The following is a 19,328-nucleotide window of genomic DNA, read 5'->3' on the forward strand; positions in this document are numbered from 1 at the left end:
AAAAAGAAAATGTTGTATACACAGAAGCTGAGTCCTAGTCTGGTGAAAGAAATACTGTTACATTCAAATCCAGTGTTTTTATTCCTGGGAGGGGTCCCTCCAGTCCTAAGAACCAACAAAGGTCTTCACACGGGTATCGTCCATCAGCTCTGCTAGCTTGGAACTCCAATAAAAGGTCTCTGTTGACCGGGAGTTTTGCCCATGGCCTCGGGGCATGGCAGGGCTTCTCAAAATGGGGTGGATGGCACAGAACTCTAAAATTTCCGACCTGAGTCAGTGGTGAAGGAACACAATGTGGCAATGCGACAAGAAGGAGAAAACTGGATTCTCTTCTGGCTACAGTGGAATCCATTCCAAGGGAGACACCAAAATCCTCTCTGAGAGGGAACGAAGCTGAGCCAATCTGATGATCAGAGCACAGAGAGTTCTCAGCAGTGCCAGCAGAAGAGTTCATCTCCAGCAGAGCACCCCCCTCCCAAAAAAAATTCAAATTTGGTGTTTCTCTAGAAACATCTTGCTGAAACTTGTTTATGTTTCCAGGTTTCCATGGATTTTATCCACATTATAAAGTACACTACAAACATCAGTTAAAATTGCTTTTTTTTTGCTTTTTTTTTTTTTTTTTTTTAATTTACTGGAGGGAGAAGATACTAACACTGACTTGGACAGAACCTCCTAGAACACGAAATGACCCCATCGACGCTTTAAGCAAAGTAGAAGTTTTAAGCTTTTCTCTGGCATTTTATGGGCGTGTCCAGCTAGCAGGTTTACTAACAAAGAGAAAAACAGGATTATAGCATCTCAGGGTATGGAGAAACTTCCCTTCTTGAACAGAGAAAATGAATAAACACCCACCCTCGATGTCGGGTATCTCAGAACCACTGACATTGTTTCACTTCAGATTTGAAAAAAGACAGGCTAAATAAGACTAGGCAGAAAGATTACATCATATGTCAGCTCAAAAGAACAAACATCACATCATGGTTTCAACTACTAAGATTTGGGGATGGAGATCAATGTGGGCTACTTTTAGAAAAATCTCTATGTAAATAGCTGTAAACTGGGATTATAATTCACAACGCGTGGTGGGCCTGAGCTATTAGAAGATGTTCAAAGGTTGAAGCAGGAAGAAGAAAAGAAAGGGGGTCAAGGGACAAGAGTGGAAAGGGGAGTACGGAGAAGAAACTGTCCCAGCCAAGAAGAGATAACCGGGCCTGTTATTAGAAAATTAAGATTTAGTGTAGAAAACAGAATCCAAGAAAATATACAGGTGTATAGTAGTTTTCCGGGGTGATATTATTTTCTGTTGTTTCATAATACATGTGTATTACTATTAAAATAGACTCAAAAGAGAAAGAGTAATCAAAGAACAATGTCAATACGCCTCTGAAACTTTACAAGCTAAAACTAAAATCGTGGAAAAGAGCAAAACATCAAGAACAAGCCGGTGCAAACTTTAAGCCTAACAGGTGAGGCTTTCCCTTCATATGTCAAGACTTAATTACCAATTCACACTGATTAAGAGAATGTGATGCTTCTTCAGGGTTAGGCTAATATAAAACGACACAAAATGTGGAACTTATGCATGCAACTGTGGTATGTGTGACATTACACTCCAGTTGGAAGGGATGAATTTGTTCATAATTATTGGGACCAATTAATTATGCGAGCAGAAAAAATACATATGGGTTCCCATCACATATTACTTGCAAAAATAAATTCCAGATGAATTAGACTTAAATAGTAAAACATAAAACTTTTAGAAGAAAATGTAAAACCCCTTATGACTTCAGGGCAAGAAATAATTTCTTCAATAAATGAGCACATAAGCAAACAAACAAACAAAAAAATCACATACCCAAAAAGAAAATATACATATGTTTGGCTACATTAAAATTTAAGAATTCAGGGATCCCTGGGTGGCTCAGCAGTTCGGCGCCTGCCTTTGGCCCAGGGCGTGATTCTGGAGTCCTGGGATCGAGTCCCGTGTTGGGTTCCCGGCATGAAGCCTGCTTCTCCCTCTGCCTGTCTCTGCCTCTCTCTCTCTCTCTCTATCATGAATAAATAAAATCTTTTAAAAAAATTTTTAGAATTCTATATATATATAAATAAATACAAATTGCTGGAATAAGATACATTTGTAACTCATACAATTGACAAACGACTAGTAACCACCTAAAATATTAAATATTATTAAATAAATACTAATAATTAAATCAACCTAAATATTTAAAGTCTTATCTATCAGTAAAATAAAGAAAAACAAGGGCATGGACAACATAAATGAGCAGGCAATTTACAGAAGAGGAAATCCAAGCATCTTACTTCACACATGAAAATATACCTATCCTGATTGGGAATCAGGAAAAATAAAAAATAAAAGATTTTAGTTAAAACTTGTAACATGGGGATTCCTGGGTGGCTCAGCGGTTTAGTGCCTGCCTTTGGCCCAGGGTGTGATCCTGGAGTCCCAGGATCAAGTCCCACATCAGGCTCCTGCATGGAGCCTGCTTCTCCCTTTGCCTGTGTCTCTGCCTCTCTCTTTCTCTCTCTCTCTCTCTCTAATGAATAAATAAATAAAATATTTTTAAAAATAAAATAAATAAAACTCGTAACATTGGAAACTTCAAAGTCTATCTATTAGCTGAACGTTTCCATCCCCTAAAATTCACACATGGAAATCCCAGCCCCCAGTGAGGGGTGGAGCCTTTGAGAGGTGATCGGGTCATGAGGGTGGAGCCCTCACGAATGGGATTAGTGCCCTTATCAAAGAGACCCCAGAGAGTTCTCTGCTGTCCACCATGGGAGGATACTACAAGGAGTCAGTAGTCCACAACCCCAGAGGGGACCTTTGCTGGAAACTGATCATGCTTGCACTCTGATCTCAGACTTGCAGCCTCCAGAACAGTGAGAAACAAATGTGTTGTTTAGCAGCCGCGCACTCCAAGGCAGCTTGCTGTGGCAGCCTACGCACACCAGGACCATCCCTCTGCACTAAGTGTTGGCAAGGACGTGGAGCGAGAAAAGTTCTCATACCTTGTTGGGGTACCGCCACTCTAAAGAGCCATTTGGCAAAAAATAAAAAAATAAAAAAAATAAAAAAAAATAAAGAGCCATTTGGCAACGTCTAATAAGGATAAAGATGCACAGCCAATCCACTTCCGACACGTACTAGTATTCTCAGCGCAGCGATGTACGTAATTGCAGAAAAACTGGCAACAACCCAAAAGTTCACCAATAGGAGAATAGATAAACAAATTGTATTTCACTAACCCAATATTAAAATGAAAAAAAAAAACTAGAGATGAATACATCAGCAAGGGTATATCCCTAAAATGTGATGCTGAGGGAAAAAAAAAAACAATTTGTAAGCATATGTATGCATACGTAGTCATACGCATATATGCATTTACTTGCGCTTATGTACACATTCTCCATGAAATGAAAACAGATAAGAGCAAACACAGCTGAAACTAATGTAACATTGTGAGTCAACTATACTTTAATAGAAAATAAGAGCAAATCATTCTATAGTGTTTACATAAATGTGAAGCAAACGTACATGAAGATTAAGTTTTTTAAAAAAAACTTTGAATTTCAACTCAAAGAGAGAAGAAGAAGAATAGGATTGGGCATAAATACAAAGCAGACTTCAACTCTACATGGTTTTATTTCTTTAAAAGCAAATCTGTAACGGGCGTCTGGGTGGCTCAGTGGGTTAAGCATCTGCCTTGGGCTCAGGTCATGATCTCAAGGTCCTGGGTTCAAGTCCCGCATCAGGCTCCTTGCTCAGCGGGAAGTCTTCCTCTCCCTCTGCCCCTGCCCCACTCATGCTCTCTCTCTCTCTCTTTCAAATAAATATTTTAAAAAATAAATAAAAGCAAATCTGTAACAAATATGGCAAAATGCTAAAATTGGAAAGGGATGGGTGGTAGGTACAATTTAGCCAAACAAACATTCGTACTAGAATGTGCCAGGCAGTGTTGGGAGCTGAAGATACAGCAGGGATTGGGACATCCAGTCTCCTCCCGCACAAAGCTTACTTTCTACCAGGGGAGAAAGATCATATACAATGTAAAACCAATATTTATGTCAGAGAGTAAGTACTTTAAAGAAAAACAAAGCAAAATAAAGAGCTGTGGGGAGGCAGGGGGACGTGCTACTTAAATAGCAGGGTTAGGAAGGCCGCTGCAAGGAGTGAGGACTGAGCAGACAGAGGCACTGTTAGGGGAGCCAGCGATGTTTAGTGTCTTCTTCCACACAAAGAAAACAACACATTTCCTAGGAACATAAAAGACAACTATCTAGCAAGACAGCCTGTATTCCTGAACAAATACTGTAAATATGTCATTTTCCCCCCAAACCAACTGGCAAAACGATTTTAGCTCATCCAGAAAAATAATTGATATAGACTAACCTATGAAATATTGAGAAAGAAGAGTACTATAGGGAAATTTGCTCTACTAAATACCAATAAATGTTGTAAATACATAGTAATTAAAAATAAAACGTAAGAAGCCCAGAAATAAACCTACAGGATATGGGTGATATGGCACATCAGTGGAGAAAGAACGGATTGGGTCTTTACAGCTGGCCTACTATGTCCTAAAACTTAGATGCCACACTCTGCTCACACCAAAATTACGTACGACAGAACCCGCAGAAATGAAAATCAGCATCTCTGAATCCAGGTGCTCAACCAAAAACCTAGAATATCATGTTTTCAAACAATGGATGGAAAGGGAACGAATAAACAAATGAGACAGAGAGCACTTTACTGAAGAAGTGAAGGGAGTTTCTTGTATTAGATTATTTGCCTTTTCGTTCATTTCTTCATCTCCCTCCCACGTATTGAGCGCTTGCTTGGTGCCACCAACATCGCCAGGTATAGGAATGACCGAGAGCTCAGCCTGAAATGCCAGGTGGATGCATTTTTCCTGTCAAATGGCTTCAGCGAGACCCGGTTGGTGCAGATGCTCTGCCCACGAGGTGCTCACGCCCTCCGGCCTCGGCGCCTGTTCCTTGCAGCAGAGGAGCCCGCGCCGCCTGCGCACTCAGGTCGGGTAAGAAGGTGGCTCTTCCAGCTCTTCCTCCTCGCAGGGCGCGCTCGGACCAGAAACCAGCTCAGCGGTAGGGACGCCTCCAGGGCAAAGCCACCCGAAGAGGAAGCACCGTCCCGGGTCCCGGGCAAGCTTCTCCGTGCAGGGGAACCTCGCACACCTGGGCCTGAGGACGAGGAGGGGAGGCAGCTCCGGCCGAGGACCTGAGGCTGGCCTCCGCGGAGGCTCAGAAACTGCAAACATGTTCAGTTTCTCTTTGTGAGCATCTCTGCAGCAGACATAGAAAAACCAAAGCATCCGTTTATCTTCTCGTTCTTAGGGAACAAACATGAATGTTTCCGTGTTTTTAAAGCCATCCGAGAGTCAAAGAATCCCTAAATAATGTTTATGGAGAAACACTGAAAAATCATTATTGGAGGTCTCAAAACATTCTCAATAAAACAGCAAATCTTTCATCCTGTACAAAAGTCAGTTTATTAGACCCTATCTTCATTTTACAACAAAACCCTTAATAACTAAGGTGGTGTTACTGACTTCAGTGGTCTGGTTCATCAGGGTTTTTAAAATATTTTTAAATGTTTATTTTTTCATGAGAGACACAGAGAGAGAGGCAGAGACACAGGCAGAGGGAGAAGCAGGCTCCATGCAGGGAGCCTGACGTGGGACTCGATCCCGGGACCCCAGGGTCATGACCTGGGCCGAAGGCCAAGGCTCAACTGCTGAGCCACTCAGGCGTCCCATTCCATCAGTTTTTAAAAGGCTTGCTCACTTCTCATTTAATTAATAATTTAATATCCACCCCCTTTTACCTCTTCTACCCACCCCCTGCTAACCCATGGGGAAAAAAATGAAGGTAAAACTCGGGTAATATAAAATGTTCTGGAATATAATCCTGTCAGTCATATTGATAGCTAGAATGATTCGCCAATTTTTATGGCTATCATAACAGCAGCCTGTGATTTGAAATCTTATAAAAACAGGAAGCTCTGTGCTTTAAGATGTGCCTGGAATTCCTAATGCAATAAGGGACAGTTGCTGTGATCCATTGCTGCCACCAGCAGGTCAAGCTCACAGAATGAAGTTTTTTCCCCTTTGTTTTGTCTCCTTTCGAACTCATCTATAGATATGCATGACCACCAAATGCTTTAATAAGGACAAATATGGAGAGAATAACACACCTCTTCATGGATATCCTCAGCAGGAATGCTTTTTAAAACTCTGTGATACATAACCTTTATTTTTTCTTTTAGAAATAGGCCTTGTCATTGCTTAGATAAATCCAAACTTGACATAATGAATTACATTTCTTTGTTATATTTGTGCATATGTATTTGCTGTATTCAGTTTTCTAATATTTTGTTAAAGACTGTCCATTTCATGAAGGATATATTTCCATCGTTTATTTTTTATGATTACTTTATTTGGTGCGATATTATTGTAATACTAGCTTCACATAATGGAGGTGGGGAAATGTTTCTTCCTCTATTTTAAGAAATAATTTGAGTAATATTGATATTATTTTGTACATAAATATGAATAAAATTAATCAGTGAAAACTATCTGTATACTTTTGCATCTGATAGTACTAACATCTATTTCATATCTCAGTCTGGTTCTAATATTACTTTGATTCTTAAAAGTGTATTTTTTGCTTGCTGTTCCATCTTCCTTGTGGTATTCTTATGAAGCTGTGCATCTTATATAGTATAGTAGATACTGAAAATAATCTAATAAATAGGTATAGACCTAAAAGTCAGCACACCTTTTTGTCTACTAGACAAGGGTTTGAGTAAACCTAATTTTGAGATGAAAAAAAAAAAAAAAAAGAAAAAGAAATAGGCCTTGTCTTTTCCCTTGTCTTCAATTTCTACGTGCATATTTCTACAAAAAAAAAAAACACAAATTCTTGCTTTTTGAGATCAATTTTTCTGGTAAATATATCTTTAGTCTGAGAATAAGTGATCCTGGCATGAAAGGTAGAGGGGCCCACAGTCCCTCACATTGATCACTACTACAAGATACTCCTTAAATTCTCCTTTAGCTCACACATCGAGGGCTGGAACATACAAGTGAGTTCTAAGGCCACAGTCACTTGGGATGAAATCCGGCTTCTACCACTAATCAGCACTGCACTTTTGGGAAGTATCTAACTTTTGTAGGCCTATGCCCTCACCCCCCATAAAATGGGGGAGAATATATTTATCTTAGCATTGTTAAGATGAATCAATGAAATACTGCATATAGAGCATTTAGCAAAATGTCTGGCTCATAGTAAGCAATCAATCAATAATTTGTTATTATCATTACCAGAAGGCACAAAAACTAAGTGACTTCATACCATCAGAAGCCAAATCATTGGGAATCTCCAGATTGCCGATTCCCAAGCCAGAGCTCTGACAGTCACACTACAGTAATACTGACTTTATATTTGCCCAATTACTATCAAGGCTCTGGTCCCCTTGGGATAGGAACAAATGTACAGCGAGCATCATTTTTAAAAAGTGAAATCCTTCCTAAGCCCAGAATTAGGGCAGCCATTAGGTCCGCCGGACGTCCCTCTAACACCTGACAACAGCTTTCTTCCAGACGGACGACAGAAGTGCTGTTTCCATGGTAATAGTTCTCGTAAGAAGCAATTACATGTGCTTTCTCTCCAAGCTCTGAAATTTCCTTCCTTTGTGGCGTTTCCAAGAGATAAAGCAGCTGTCCACTATTCGTCTCTCTCAGATGACACCATCAAACATATCCACGGTGGCGTGTAACCAGGAGGGTTGTTCCCTAGTGCAATGAATGGAACTGGTCTCTAGTCTAGGCCACGACAGTAACCAGGGCCACAGAGTCTCCTTGCTTAACACTGGGACTGATCCTCGGGTGTCTCACGGAGGAGCTTCTGTGCAGCATAAGATGGGGCGGTATGAATTCCCATCTAGCCTTGCTGCTAAAGATTTGTGGAGTCAGGAGCTGGGGAAGACCAGAAACGCCAAAGAAGGTTGACCCTGCTACGGAGAGACCCAGTGCAGGGTCTGCGCCTCAGTGAGGAGTCTCACATAGGTACCTTTAAAACCTTCTCCTATAAATGGATTCTCATTATATCCCCCCCCCTTGGTATCTGAACAGCAATCATTCTGGATTCAATGTCTCATCAAATGTTAAATTATTCCCATATTTGCAAGTATAGGAATCTTTTTGAAAAAATATTTTACAGTTATTTTAGAAAGAGAGAGAGAAAGTAAGCAAGTGAGGGGAGGGGCAGAGGGAGAGGGTGAGACTCTCAAGCAGACTCCCTGCTGAGCCCAGAGCCCATCGCAGGCCTCGATCTCACGACCCAGGACATTATGACCTGAGCCAAAACCAAGAGTCCAATGCTTAACTGAATGAGCCACCAAGGCAAATACTTTCTAACCATGGATCTCCACAGGCTTTTTCACACTTTAGAGATTAGCTTAGTGCATGGAAACTACATGCCGGAGGTGAGGTCTAGGACTAAGGAGGGGATCTACAGGGTTTGCTTCTCAAACTAACTTCACTACACCAGAGAGTTTTATAAAGGGCTATGGATCCTCAGCAAGTGGTAGAAAATTCTGGCTGTTGATCTCAATCCCATCTCAGCATCCTGACTGCTCAGTATGCTTTTTAAGGCTCTCTTCTCCACAGTTAGTAGGGGGTCCTCGTGTACGGGGGAGGATGGATAGTGATGCTCTTTGGCATCTAGTCAACCTTCTCAATCATATAGTGCTTTTTTTTTTTTTAAGATTTTATTTATTCATGAGAGACAGAGAGAGAGAGAGAGAGAGAGGCAGAGACCAGAGACACAGGCAGAGGGAGAAGCAGGCTCCATGCAAGGAGCCCGACGTGGGACTCGATCCCGGGTCTCCAGGATCATGCCCTGGGCTGCAGGCGGCGCTAAACCGCTGCGCCCCCCGGGCTGCCCCGTACGGTGCTCTCTTAATTGCCCTTTAAGACTATAACTACACCTGTGAGTCTTGTCTCCAGTAATAATAGGACAATCTGTGTAACTGACCACAAGAGCCGTTTTTCCAGTGTCCCGCCTTCACTGCAGAGTCTGGGAATTCATCACAGGGCTTTTTCCTGTCTCACATTTCTCCTTGTCTCCGTAGAAAACGTCAGGCGCCCTGGGCCACCCCTTCCTTCAAGTTCCCCGCCAGGTGCTGCCAAGCTACAGGCCAGACGGCGGGCACCGGGACAGAAGCCCGCTTAGCATTCAAGGAGCAGCGAGGCGGGCCACGGAACGGAGCGCAGCTGCTGAGGGGAGATGAGGTCATCGAGGTAGCGGGGCCAGGGCCCGGCCGACTATGGGCCACTGTTAGGAAAGGTTTAGAGGGAGATGCTAGTACTTGCTTTCCCGTGGTGATAAGAGCTAAATTACCAAATGATTAAAAACGGATGCCCCGGGACTACCTACCAGGCCGCCATCACCCTGGGTGTCGTCACAGGGACTTCCACAGACACCACAGGATCGAGTCAGAGGCTCAGGGGGCCCGCAACCTGCCCGCATAAACCAGCCCAAAGGCTGGAATCTGAACAGGAGCTTTGGCATCACACCCGCCCCACCCACCACCTCCCCTCGCTTTCCTCCATCTGGCTGCTCCGCCTTCCTTTCCCTTAGCTCATCTCCATGGGCTGCTCATCAATTACGAGACTGAGCACTCGGGGGCTGCTCCGTGGCACGAGCCAAGTCCCTCAGTGCAGCTGGGACGCCGGGGCCCGGGCCCTCCTCACCGCCTGCAGGCCCTGGTGTCCCCGAGAGCTGGCTCCACCTGCCACCTGCCACCTTTGCCTCCGAGTGGAAGAGAGCATGAGGGCCAGAAAGAAAAACGTGGCACCACAGCAGCCTTAGTGCTACCTTGTTCGCTAGCCCGAGTTAGACTGATCTCCAAAGCCAGGCCTGGAGGGAAGGAAGCCCACACCTCCCTCCTGACCACGTTTAATGAGGCTTTATGAAGAAAACACGAGCTTCTCCTTAAGGGTTTCCCCATATGGTAGAGGGTCTCAATGAGCGAAGCGAGAGAGATGACAGCAACTGGCTTCATATAATAAAGCCGGCAGCGTCTGCTCGGCCAGTGATTGAATTTTAAAATATGAACAGGATTCAGAAGGTAGAGGTTAATGCGACACCCCATCGTGTGGTTCCTGCTAACAGCAGAAAACATTCATTACCGTGTTAACATCTCCAAGTGCTGTAGAGCCACGGGCTCCCAGTGCTATCACTGCAGCTCTCGTTAGGACAGATTACGTCGCAATCACATAAATAATCACGCTCTGTCCAAAACTTGAAAACAAATTCAACGATGCCTTAAAAAAAATCTTCGCTTATAGGTACGTCAGATTTTTCTTTTTTTTCTACACAGTCCTTCTAAGCCACTTTTCCAGTTTGTGAGATACCACGTTTCCCACCCGCCCCGGTTACCTAGTGGATGGCTCTTCATCTCTCGATGTTCGCTAAGACCGTGCAGACTGCCCAGGACTCGGGGCACGTGCTCCAGTGAAGAGAGCCCAACTGACGTAACCCCCGGCCTCCCCTTGTGCCCTCATTCACCACAGCCCCCGGGAGAAGGAGGGATTGATTTGACGGGTACCTGTGTCAGGAGTAGCTCCACCCTGGCATGCGACTAGCTCCAGCCAATGAGATGGACGGGAAAGTGGGCTGAAGTGTGACCAACTCCAGCAAACCACTCTGTCTACGTCAATAAGGATTCTTCTTTCACGGTTTTTTGGTTTTGTTTTGTTTTACCACGAAACCTATATTCTGAATTGGTATTGATTTGTGGACAACAAAGGACCTCAAGGATGGAAGTTTGTCATGGTTTGGAGCAACAAGCCAGCGACAGAGGAATGCTACAGGAAACAAGTCTACACCAAAAAAATAAAATAAAATAAAAAATAAAAAACCTGTGTCGTACAAGGTAAGCAGAAAATCACATCCCTTTGTTGAGTCCTTCCTTCAACAACAAAAATAGCCGCGTCTACAAGCCCTCTAGACCCGATAGCTTAATTCGGGACCAACTCAGAGAAACAGTGCCATCTGCTGACTGCACGCACGAGTTGCTACAAGTCGCAGAACGTGATCCCGCCAGCGCTGCCCAGGCCTGTGTCGTGTGTCGTTGGCAGGTCTGCACCACTCGGACAGCGACAGCGACAGCGGCTTTCTGACTCGCCGGGTTACCGCGCACCCTGTTTAAAGGTACAAACAGGCCGTCGGGAGGCTGAATCCTGATCAGAGCTGGGCGTGTTTTCATCCATGGTTGGTGATTCGGTCCTCATGAGGGTGTGATTAAAACGTGTGCCTATTGTCATTTGGAGCAAGAACATGCTCGCGGGAAGATGTGTCAAAGGTGTATTGTGCGATCAGAAATTATTTTAAAATGTGACTCACACCATACCCCTGGCACTGGCAGCCTGTCAGCCCATACAGCAGTTAGAAATCGTGGAGGCCAATAAATAAATGAATAAAATTTTGAAAAAAAAAATTTTTTTTTAAATCATGGGAGCCTAAGCAGAAGTCTGTAGCTGCCAGAAGGCAAGAAAAACCTGCTGGCTCTGCTTTCTTCAGAGTCCAGCACAGCTCCATGCTCAGCTTTAATAAATACCTTGAAACAGAGATCTGAGAGCAAGGAACCTGATCACGGCAGCTAAGGAAGAAAAGGAAGTGAAATAGCTCATTCATTCATTCATTCATTCATTCATTCATTCATTCATTCATTCTCCTATTTAAAAGTAGCTGTTTTGTGCCAGAGACCATACAAGGTAATGTGATCCTACAATGAGGGAAAAAAAAAATCCCTGTCTTCAAAGAATTCAGCCCTGGTGGAAAAGGAGCCAGGTAAACAGTTACAGACCATAGGTTAGGACTCGATCCCAGGGCTACGGGCGGGGGCACAGAGAAGGGGGAAAGAAGGCGATTCTTCTGAATTAAGCATCTGCCACAGAAAAGGTGCTTTACATCCGCAACCCAGATGTTATCGGGGTACCCTTGAACACCTAAATTAAATGAGTTTGAGCCCCCCACAACCTCTGGCCTGTCAAAATCCCTGCCTTGCACTTTGACAGCAACCAATACCCAAGGCTCACTCTCTCCCACCCAACTTTTATTTTTTATTTTATTTTATTTTTTTTTTAATTTATTTATGATAGTCACACAGAGAGAGAGATAGAGAGAGAGAGAGAGAGAGGCAGAGACACAAGCAGAGGGAGAAGCAGGCTCCATGCACCGGGAGCCTGACGTGGGATTCGATCCCGGGTCTCCAGGATCGCGCCCTGGGCCAAAGGCAGGCGCCAAACCGTTGCGCCACCCAGGGATCCCCCACCCAACTTTTAATAAGGTGTTTTTCCAAATAAAAACTAGAAGGAATTTCGAAATAAGCAGCCAAGGTATTTCTTGCGGTGCATGGGTGGGTCCGTCGATTAAGCGGCTGCCTTCGGCTCAGGTCATGACCCCAGGGTCCTGGGATCGAGCCCCACATATGGCTCCCTGCTTCTCCCTCTGTCCTTCCCCCACTCATGCTCTCACACTCATGCTGTCTCCCCCTCTCTGTCACACATTAATAAAATCTTTAAAAAAAAAGATAACATTTCTCTACCTCACTCACCGTACATTATTTCACTGAAGTCTCACAACTACCCTTGGACAAAGCACTGAACAGACGAGAAAACTCAGTTCATCCGAGATCATACTAATCCTATGTCATAGGTTGTAATGGATGCAAAGCTCTTCGCATTTGGAACACAGCAATAAGCACCTAATAAAGCATTTAAATCAATTTTTCCAGCCAAAATTATATTTATTCCTACAATATTTAGTTGCTTTATTTCTTCTCTGCCTACATTTACTACCTAAGTAACATAATCCGGTCTCACAACTTTACTAAATACCATCTATCTACTGACAAAACCATACATTTGTCCCTAGCTCTGACCAATGCTTCTGAACTCAATTCATTCATGAAACTGCTTACGTGACATCTCCGCTGGCCTATCAAACTTGACATAATCAAAACAGAACCTCAGATCTTCCCCCTAAAACCTCTTTTCTCAGTCTTCCCATCTCAGTTCCTCCTTTGGCTCAGGCCAAGAATCTTGGGAGTCGTTCTTAATTTTTCTTTTTTCTTATACCTTAGATTCCATCCATTCAGAAATCCTGAAGGCTCTGCCTTCAAAAATACCAAAAACCCAACTGTCCCTTCACACTTCACTGCTACCACCTGGTCTAAATCACCATCACCTCTTGATTATCCACAATGATCTTCTAAGTCATCTCCTTGCTCCCACCCCATGTTCTACCACAAGCAATTCAGACCATGTCTTTCATCAGCTTAAATCCCAGTGGTTTTCCATCTCCCTTAGAATAAAAGCTAAAGCTCTCAAGGCCATCTTCGGTGCCCTCTGACATTGGAATTGCCCCACCAGCATCACCTTTGATCTCGTTTCTTCCTAGGCTTCTAAATCTCTCCACAAGAGCCTCTCACTGCTTCTCAAACTGCCATATGCTTCTTTCATCTCAAGGCCTTTGCAGTTGAGGTTCCTTCTGTCTGGAACATTTTTCCAAGTGAATGTCATGGTTCTCGATCCCTCACTTTTTTCAGGTATCTGCATAAATTGACCCCATTTAAATAGCAATCCACAGACCCACTTTGTTTAATATCTCTCCCTTATTCTACTTATTTTTCTTCACAGCACTTTTCATCGTGTGCTATATTACATGTGTATTGTTCTCTGTGTGCTAGGATGAAAGCACTAGCGCAGAGACTGCCTGTTTTACTTATTATTATATGTACAACCCCTAGGACAAAGCCTGAGATGTGCTAGCTACTCAATAAATATGGGGGGGGGGGACGCGGTGGGGCGGGGCTGGGTGCCAGGGTGGCTCAATCAGTTAAGTGTCTGCCGTCTGTTCAGGTCATGATTCCAGGGTCCTGGGATCAAGCCCCGTGTCAGGCTCCCTGCTTAGTGGAGAGCCTGCTTCTCCCTCTCTCTCTGCCGCTCTTCTGGTTTGTGCTCTCCTGCTCTCTCCCTAGCAAATAAATAAATAAAATCTTTTAAAAATATAAAATATCTGTGGAATGACAAATGAATACAATCCATTAAATCAAAATTAAGGAAGGCAAGCGTTTCAAGAAGTGTTTGCCAGTATCTAATGTGAAAAAAAAAAACAATATAAAGACGAAAATATTCATTACATTTTATCAATTAAGAAGTCATTGGGATGGAGGCCCTGAGTGCTGGGGGAGGGGGGCCAATGGCTTTGGGTTGACAGTGATTGGAAGGAAGAGGAAAGGAAAACATTAAGACGAGAACTCCCTTCTGGCAATGGATAGCGGGGATGACTGCACAACACCATAAATGTACAAGTGCTAATTCTTTCTGCCACGTCTTATTTTCTAAATGCAGTATAAAGCAAAACTTATACTACTTTCTTAAACTTTCATGTTATCAGCTCATCTAGGTAAATGATTACTCTGCCCGCAAGTATTTACAATTGAATGCCATCAATTACAATTATTAGAATGCTTTTTTTTTCAGTGATACTCCATGGATAGTGTCTTAAGTCAGCTTCCCTGGAAAACATGCAGAGGCACATCTTCTTGCAGGGAAGCTGTGGGAAGTGCTCTTCAGAGCAACGTCTATAAGGGAGTGAGGGAAGCACAAGTGAACAGAGAGAGCAGCTGAACTGCAATGAAGCTGCAACAAAGGCCTCAGCTGAAGAGCTGTGAAGCTGGGCCTTTCCATCCTGCATCAACAAAGCACTGGATGATAGCTGCTCTGGGGAGCGAGCGTAACCCTGGGTGAGGGAGCTCTTTTCAGCTAAGGGCTATACTTAGGCAGGGATTTGGCTAGGAGTGGTAGCAGATGGCTAGGGAAATGAATAATGTGGAAATCCGGACAGCATGCTCTAGCATCCAACACAATTTAAGAAAAACAATAAAGTTATTAGTCCCTATCATTGTATTTCTTTAAAGGATCTTTACACCTGAGAATAATTTCATAGTATCAGGAGATTCCCTGGGTGGCTCAGTGGTTTGGTGCTTGCCTTTGGCCCAGGGCATGATCCTGGAGACCCGGGATCAAATCCCACATCGGGCTCCCTGCAGGGAGCCTGCTTCTCCTCTGTGTCTCTGCCCCTCTCTCTCTCTCTCTCTGTCTCTGTCTGTCTCTCATGAATAAATAAAATCTTAAAAAAAAATTCCATAATATCATAGATATTGCCTCATAGGTGAGGCCTATACAAAGGGCCAAGAAACACCATTTTTGCTTACTAGTAGTTGAGTACTTCCTCAATGACAAATTTGGTCCCAGACTACCTGGTCATGGATCCTAGATGTACAACTGCGCAGGTACGGCACTAGAAATCTGAAAACCTCAGATTTGCTGATTTATAAGTCAGTCTTTATTTAAGACCTCAAGGCAATAGTCAGTCTAAAAGAAATTTTCCCAAATGGAAGCAGAAGCTGATTACAGAAGCTCCAGTTGGAGACTAACTCCCTTCACTTTGTAGACTTCAGCCTTCTAAAGTTTGTTTTGTAAATTAAAAGATTCTTTTTAATGTCAAAAATTACTACAGACAACCCTTGACATGATGGTAACCGAAACTTTCCTTATTCGAAGGGCAAACAATGTTTGGTCGACAGAGCTTTATAGACCGCTTGTCAGTACCCCAGGAGTCTGAGGTCTCAGGTTAGGAACCAGTGTTCTGAAGTGTCCCATCGTCCTTCATCTCCTGCCCCAACCCGCTGACCATTCTCCCTCAAACCGCCCTGCAGCAACTATCAGACGCAGCATCTTTAGCCTCTGCAGTCCTAGTCTTTCTCCCTTGAGCTGCAGTTGAAACTGATCTCACACATCTATGTCTAATATTCCTACTCAGATTAGATCTCCCAAACACAGGGACTAGGTATTTACCTTTTTATATTCCTTATGAAAATTCCTTAATGGGTATTTAATAAAAGTGCATTCATTATGGAATACTAGTAAACAACTGTATGATGATAGAAGTATGTCTTTAATGTTTCAATACTGAAGAATACATACAAAAAAGTAAACAAGTTTTGACTGTGTATCAAAATTAGGATTCATTTTGGAAGAAAATATAATTTACATAATTCTATTAGTTTTCAAAAATTACATTTAATTACTATGTTACCTTTTATAAAAGGGGGGCGAGGGAATGTCATGATGTAATCTTTCCTTATATAATAGCAGTACTTTGGTTGGTTATATTCTGAAAAAAGAATGAGACATTTTCTCTTATTCTTTCGAGAAAAGGATCTGTAAGATTTAAATGATCTCCAGAAAAATGTTTCCATTGCTTCAGCTGTGACATGGAGAGAGGTTTCAGAGAGTTAGACTTCTGTTGATGTGCACCAAGTTGACAATTTCTAGAGACAGGGAATTTTTCCAATGAATCACCTGAAATAAGTAAAACAATGAGAAAATCCTTAGGCTAACCAATACCCTACCATAAACAGTACTTTTTATTTTATTACATAATGAGTTTATATAATTTATTGCATTTTGGTCTCTGACTCAAGGACCTTGTTGGTCTAGTGAGAGATAAATTAAGCAAATAACCATCTAAACAGATGTATTACAATCCCACAACCCCTTGTCTAAAACCTTTGGGGTCAGATACGCTTCTAAATTCAGAATATAATTGGAACAATCTGGGACAGCACTCCATAATCAAATTCATTAATATTCTGCAGTAAGTCATATGAATAGTCTTATGAAATGGATTAATGACTCCTGATAAATTCACATCAATTTAGGTAAGGTTTTTGCCACTAAATCAGTTTGTTGCAAATTCATGAAGAAAAAATAAATAAATTTTGGTCTTTCAAGCTTTCTAGATTTCAAAATTGAAGATGAGGGACTGTGGAGTTGTATTACAAACAGTAGTAAGGGTACGGAATTACGATACAGAGAACTCTGAGCACATATAACAAGAAAGCTGACTTGTTTTTGTTAAGATCTGAAGGATGAGAAGGCAAGAACCAGGTGGGGAAAAGAGTTAAAGCATTCCAGAAGAAGGACCTACACAAAGGCTATGAAAGTGAAGGAAGTCTGGCACAGTCAAGGAACTGACAGGAGCCCAATGCAACTAGAGCCTAGAGAGCGAAGATGAAGAATGATGCAAGAAGTTCAGTAATGCAGGGTGAAGCATGCATTCAAGGCCTGGATATTGCAAAATACTGATTAAATCATGAATGGCAGAGGCTGGTAGTTATTCACTAAATCCGTATCTCTTTTCTCCAGGGCACTTAGTCACATTCCCCAGTCTTCCTTACAGTTAGATGCAACCACTGAGTGTGACCTATATGGAATGTGAATAGATATATGCTCTATGTCACTTCTAGGTCAGGCCTAGAAAAATCCCCCACACCACATTGTTTTCTACCTTTTCTCCATTCTCACCTGCTGGCTGGCAGCTGCCGGGATCCCAGCAGGGAACTCTAAGGCCCAAGGGGATGGTATAACCCAAAGTGGGAGAAGCCTAGACCATCAAACCACGTCATACAAGGCTGTCCACTCTGTTACGATTATGTGCCCTGCTACATGAGAAATATACTTCTATTGTAGGTAGGCCTCTATGCTTTTTGAGTTTCCTGTTACAGCACTTAACCCAACCCTAACTAAACACTGTAAAGATTTTAGTCTCTATCCTTAAGAGCAATGGAAGTTCTTCAAAGAGATTTTTTTAAACATTTTCCTTATAGAAAATTTCAAATATATATAAAAGGTGGCAAGATAGAAATGGAGAACCTACAGTTTACCATGTACCCCACCTTCAATACCTGTCAACTAATAGCCAATCTTGTTTTACTTAGACTCCGCTTACTCTACTTCCTTATTATAATGAAATAAATATGTGGCATATATCATTTCAACTGTAAATATCTCACTTTGCATTTCTAAAAGATAAAGATTTCTTTTTAAACTTTATCACACTTTAAATAACTGTCTTTCCTTAATACCTAAATCTTGTCAATGTGCAAAACCATTGAGGTCTTAAGAGATGACAACATTACTTTAAGAATTTGGAGACAGTAGAATAATATCTCCAAAGTACTTACAAAACAAAAGACCTATTGACTAGAATTGTACACCTACCAAAGACAGCATTTGAGAGAGAGAGAAAAAGCAAATACTCTGAAAAATCAAAGATCAAGAGTGAACCACTAGTAGGCCTTTGTTGGAAAAAACAGACATGAAAAGACAATAGAAGTGAATCAAAAGACGTCATTAATTATATTAACTATAAAAAACTAACTGTTCTAGTTAAAACATAAGACTGGAAAAAAGGAAATCCATCTTTATGCTGTTAACAACAGAATTAACTAAAACATAAGGACACAGACAGACTTAAAACAAGGAAGATACACCAAATACCATAAAGAAAGCCAGCATAATATATAAACTTAAGATAAATGAAAGCAAAAGATATTAGGATAAAGAAATCATACCTATTAATAAAATAAGCCATAATAAAAAAATTCACAAAGATACAAAATATACAAAGCAAATGTTGATTAACAAGTAACTTTGATAAATCCACTGTCACTGTCATATTTTAAGATTTTAACATATTTCTTTCAATAACAGATATAGCTAACAAATCACATTATTAATAGAAAAATGGGCAAATGATATGAACAGATGATTCATATAAAGGAAGGCTCTTAAATACAAGAAAAAAATGCTCAACTTCATTCATAATAAGAGGAAAACAAATTAAAACTAGACTAATATATTTTTTTACTATCAGATAGAAAAATTCAAACATTTGGGGCGCCTGGGTGGCTCAATGAAGCGTCTGCCTTAGGCTCATGTCATGATCCCAGCATTGGGCTCCCTGCTCAGCAAGGAGCCTGCTTCTCTCTCTCTCTCTCTGCCCCTCCTCGCCCCTCCCCTGCTCGTGCTCTCTCTTCCCCCTCTCTATCTTAAATAAATAAATAAAATCTTAAGAAAAAGGAACCACATACAAAGTTATGAGATTCAACTTAGAGGAAAATGTACAGCCTTTAATACCCATTGCAGAAAAGAAGGCTGAAAAATCATCAAGTTAAGCATTCGGGTTGAAAAATTAAAAAAAAGAAGTTTAGGGTAAATACAAGGAAAAATGAAGATAAAATAAGAGCAGTAGTTATTAAAATAGAAAACGCATACAAGAGAGAATCAAATGTTGACTTATATTATAGGTGAAGTCCTCCATGTCAGTCTTGTCCGGTCTACCTTCTTAAACCTTTCAACACGCTT

The 19,328-nt window shown here is 41.9% G+C and overlaps 1 protein-coding gene across 6 annotated transcripts in view; it reads right to left on the reverse strand.

The window, feature by feature from the left end:
• Nucleotides 1-5,155: 5,155 nt before the first annotated feature.
• The window catches only part of RAD54B (RAD54 homolog B), a 99,390-nt gene continuing 85,217 nt past the window's right edge, over nucleotides 5,156-19,328 (reverse strand). For 5 of the 6 annotated variants that reach the window (XM_038579773.1, XM_038579774.1, XM_038579777.1 and 2 more), the window contains one exon: nucleotides 16,056-16,481. In XM_038579773.1, the coding sequence (XP_038435701.1) occupies nucleotides 16,261-16,481 (221 nt within the window). In that variant the 3' untranslated portion in view covers nucleotides 16,056-16,260. Of the gene's footprint in view, nucleotides 5,329-16,055; nucleotides 16,482-19,328 lie in introns of those variants that run through there. The other variant, XM_038579775.1, reaches the window with a different exon arrangement.

The sequence above is a fragment of the Canis lupus genome, chromosome 29, assembly GCF_011100685.1.
Source record: "Canis lupus familiaris isolate Mischka breed German Shepherd chromosome 29, alternate assembly UU_Cfam_GSD_1.0, whole genome shotgun sequence".
Classification (NCBI taxonomy): domain Eukaryota; kingdom Metazoa; phylum Chordata; class Mammalia; order Carnivora; family Canidae; genus Canis; species Canis lupus.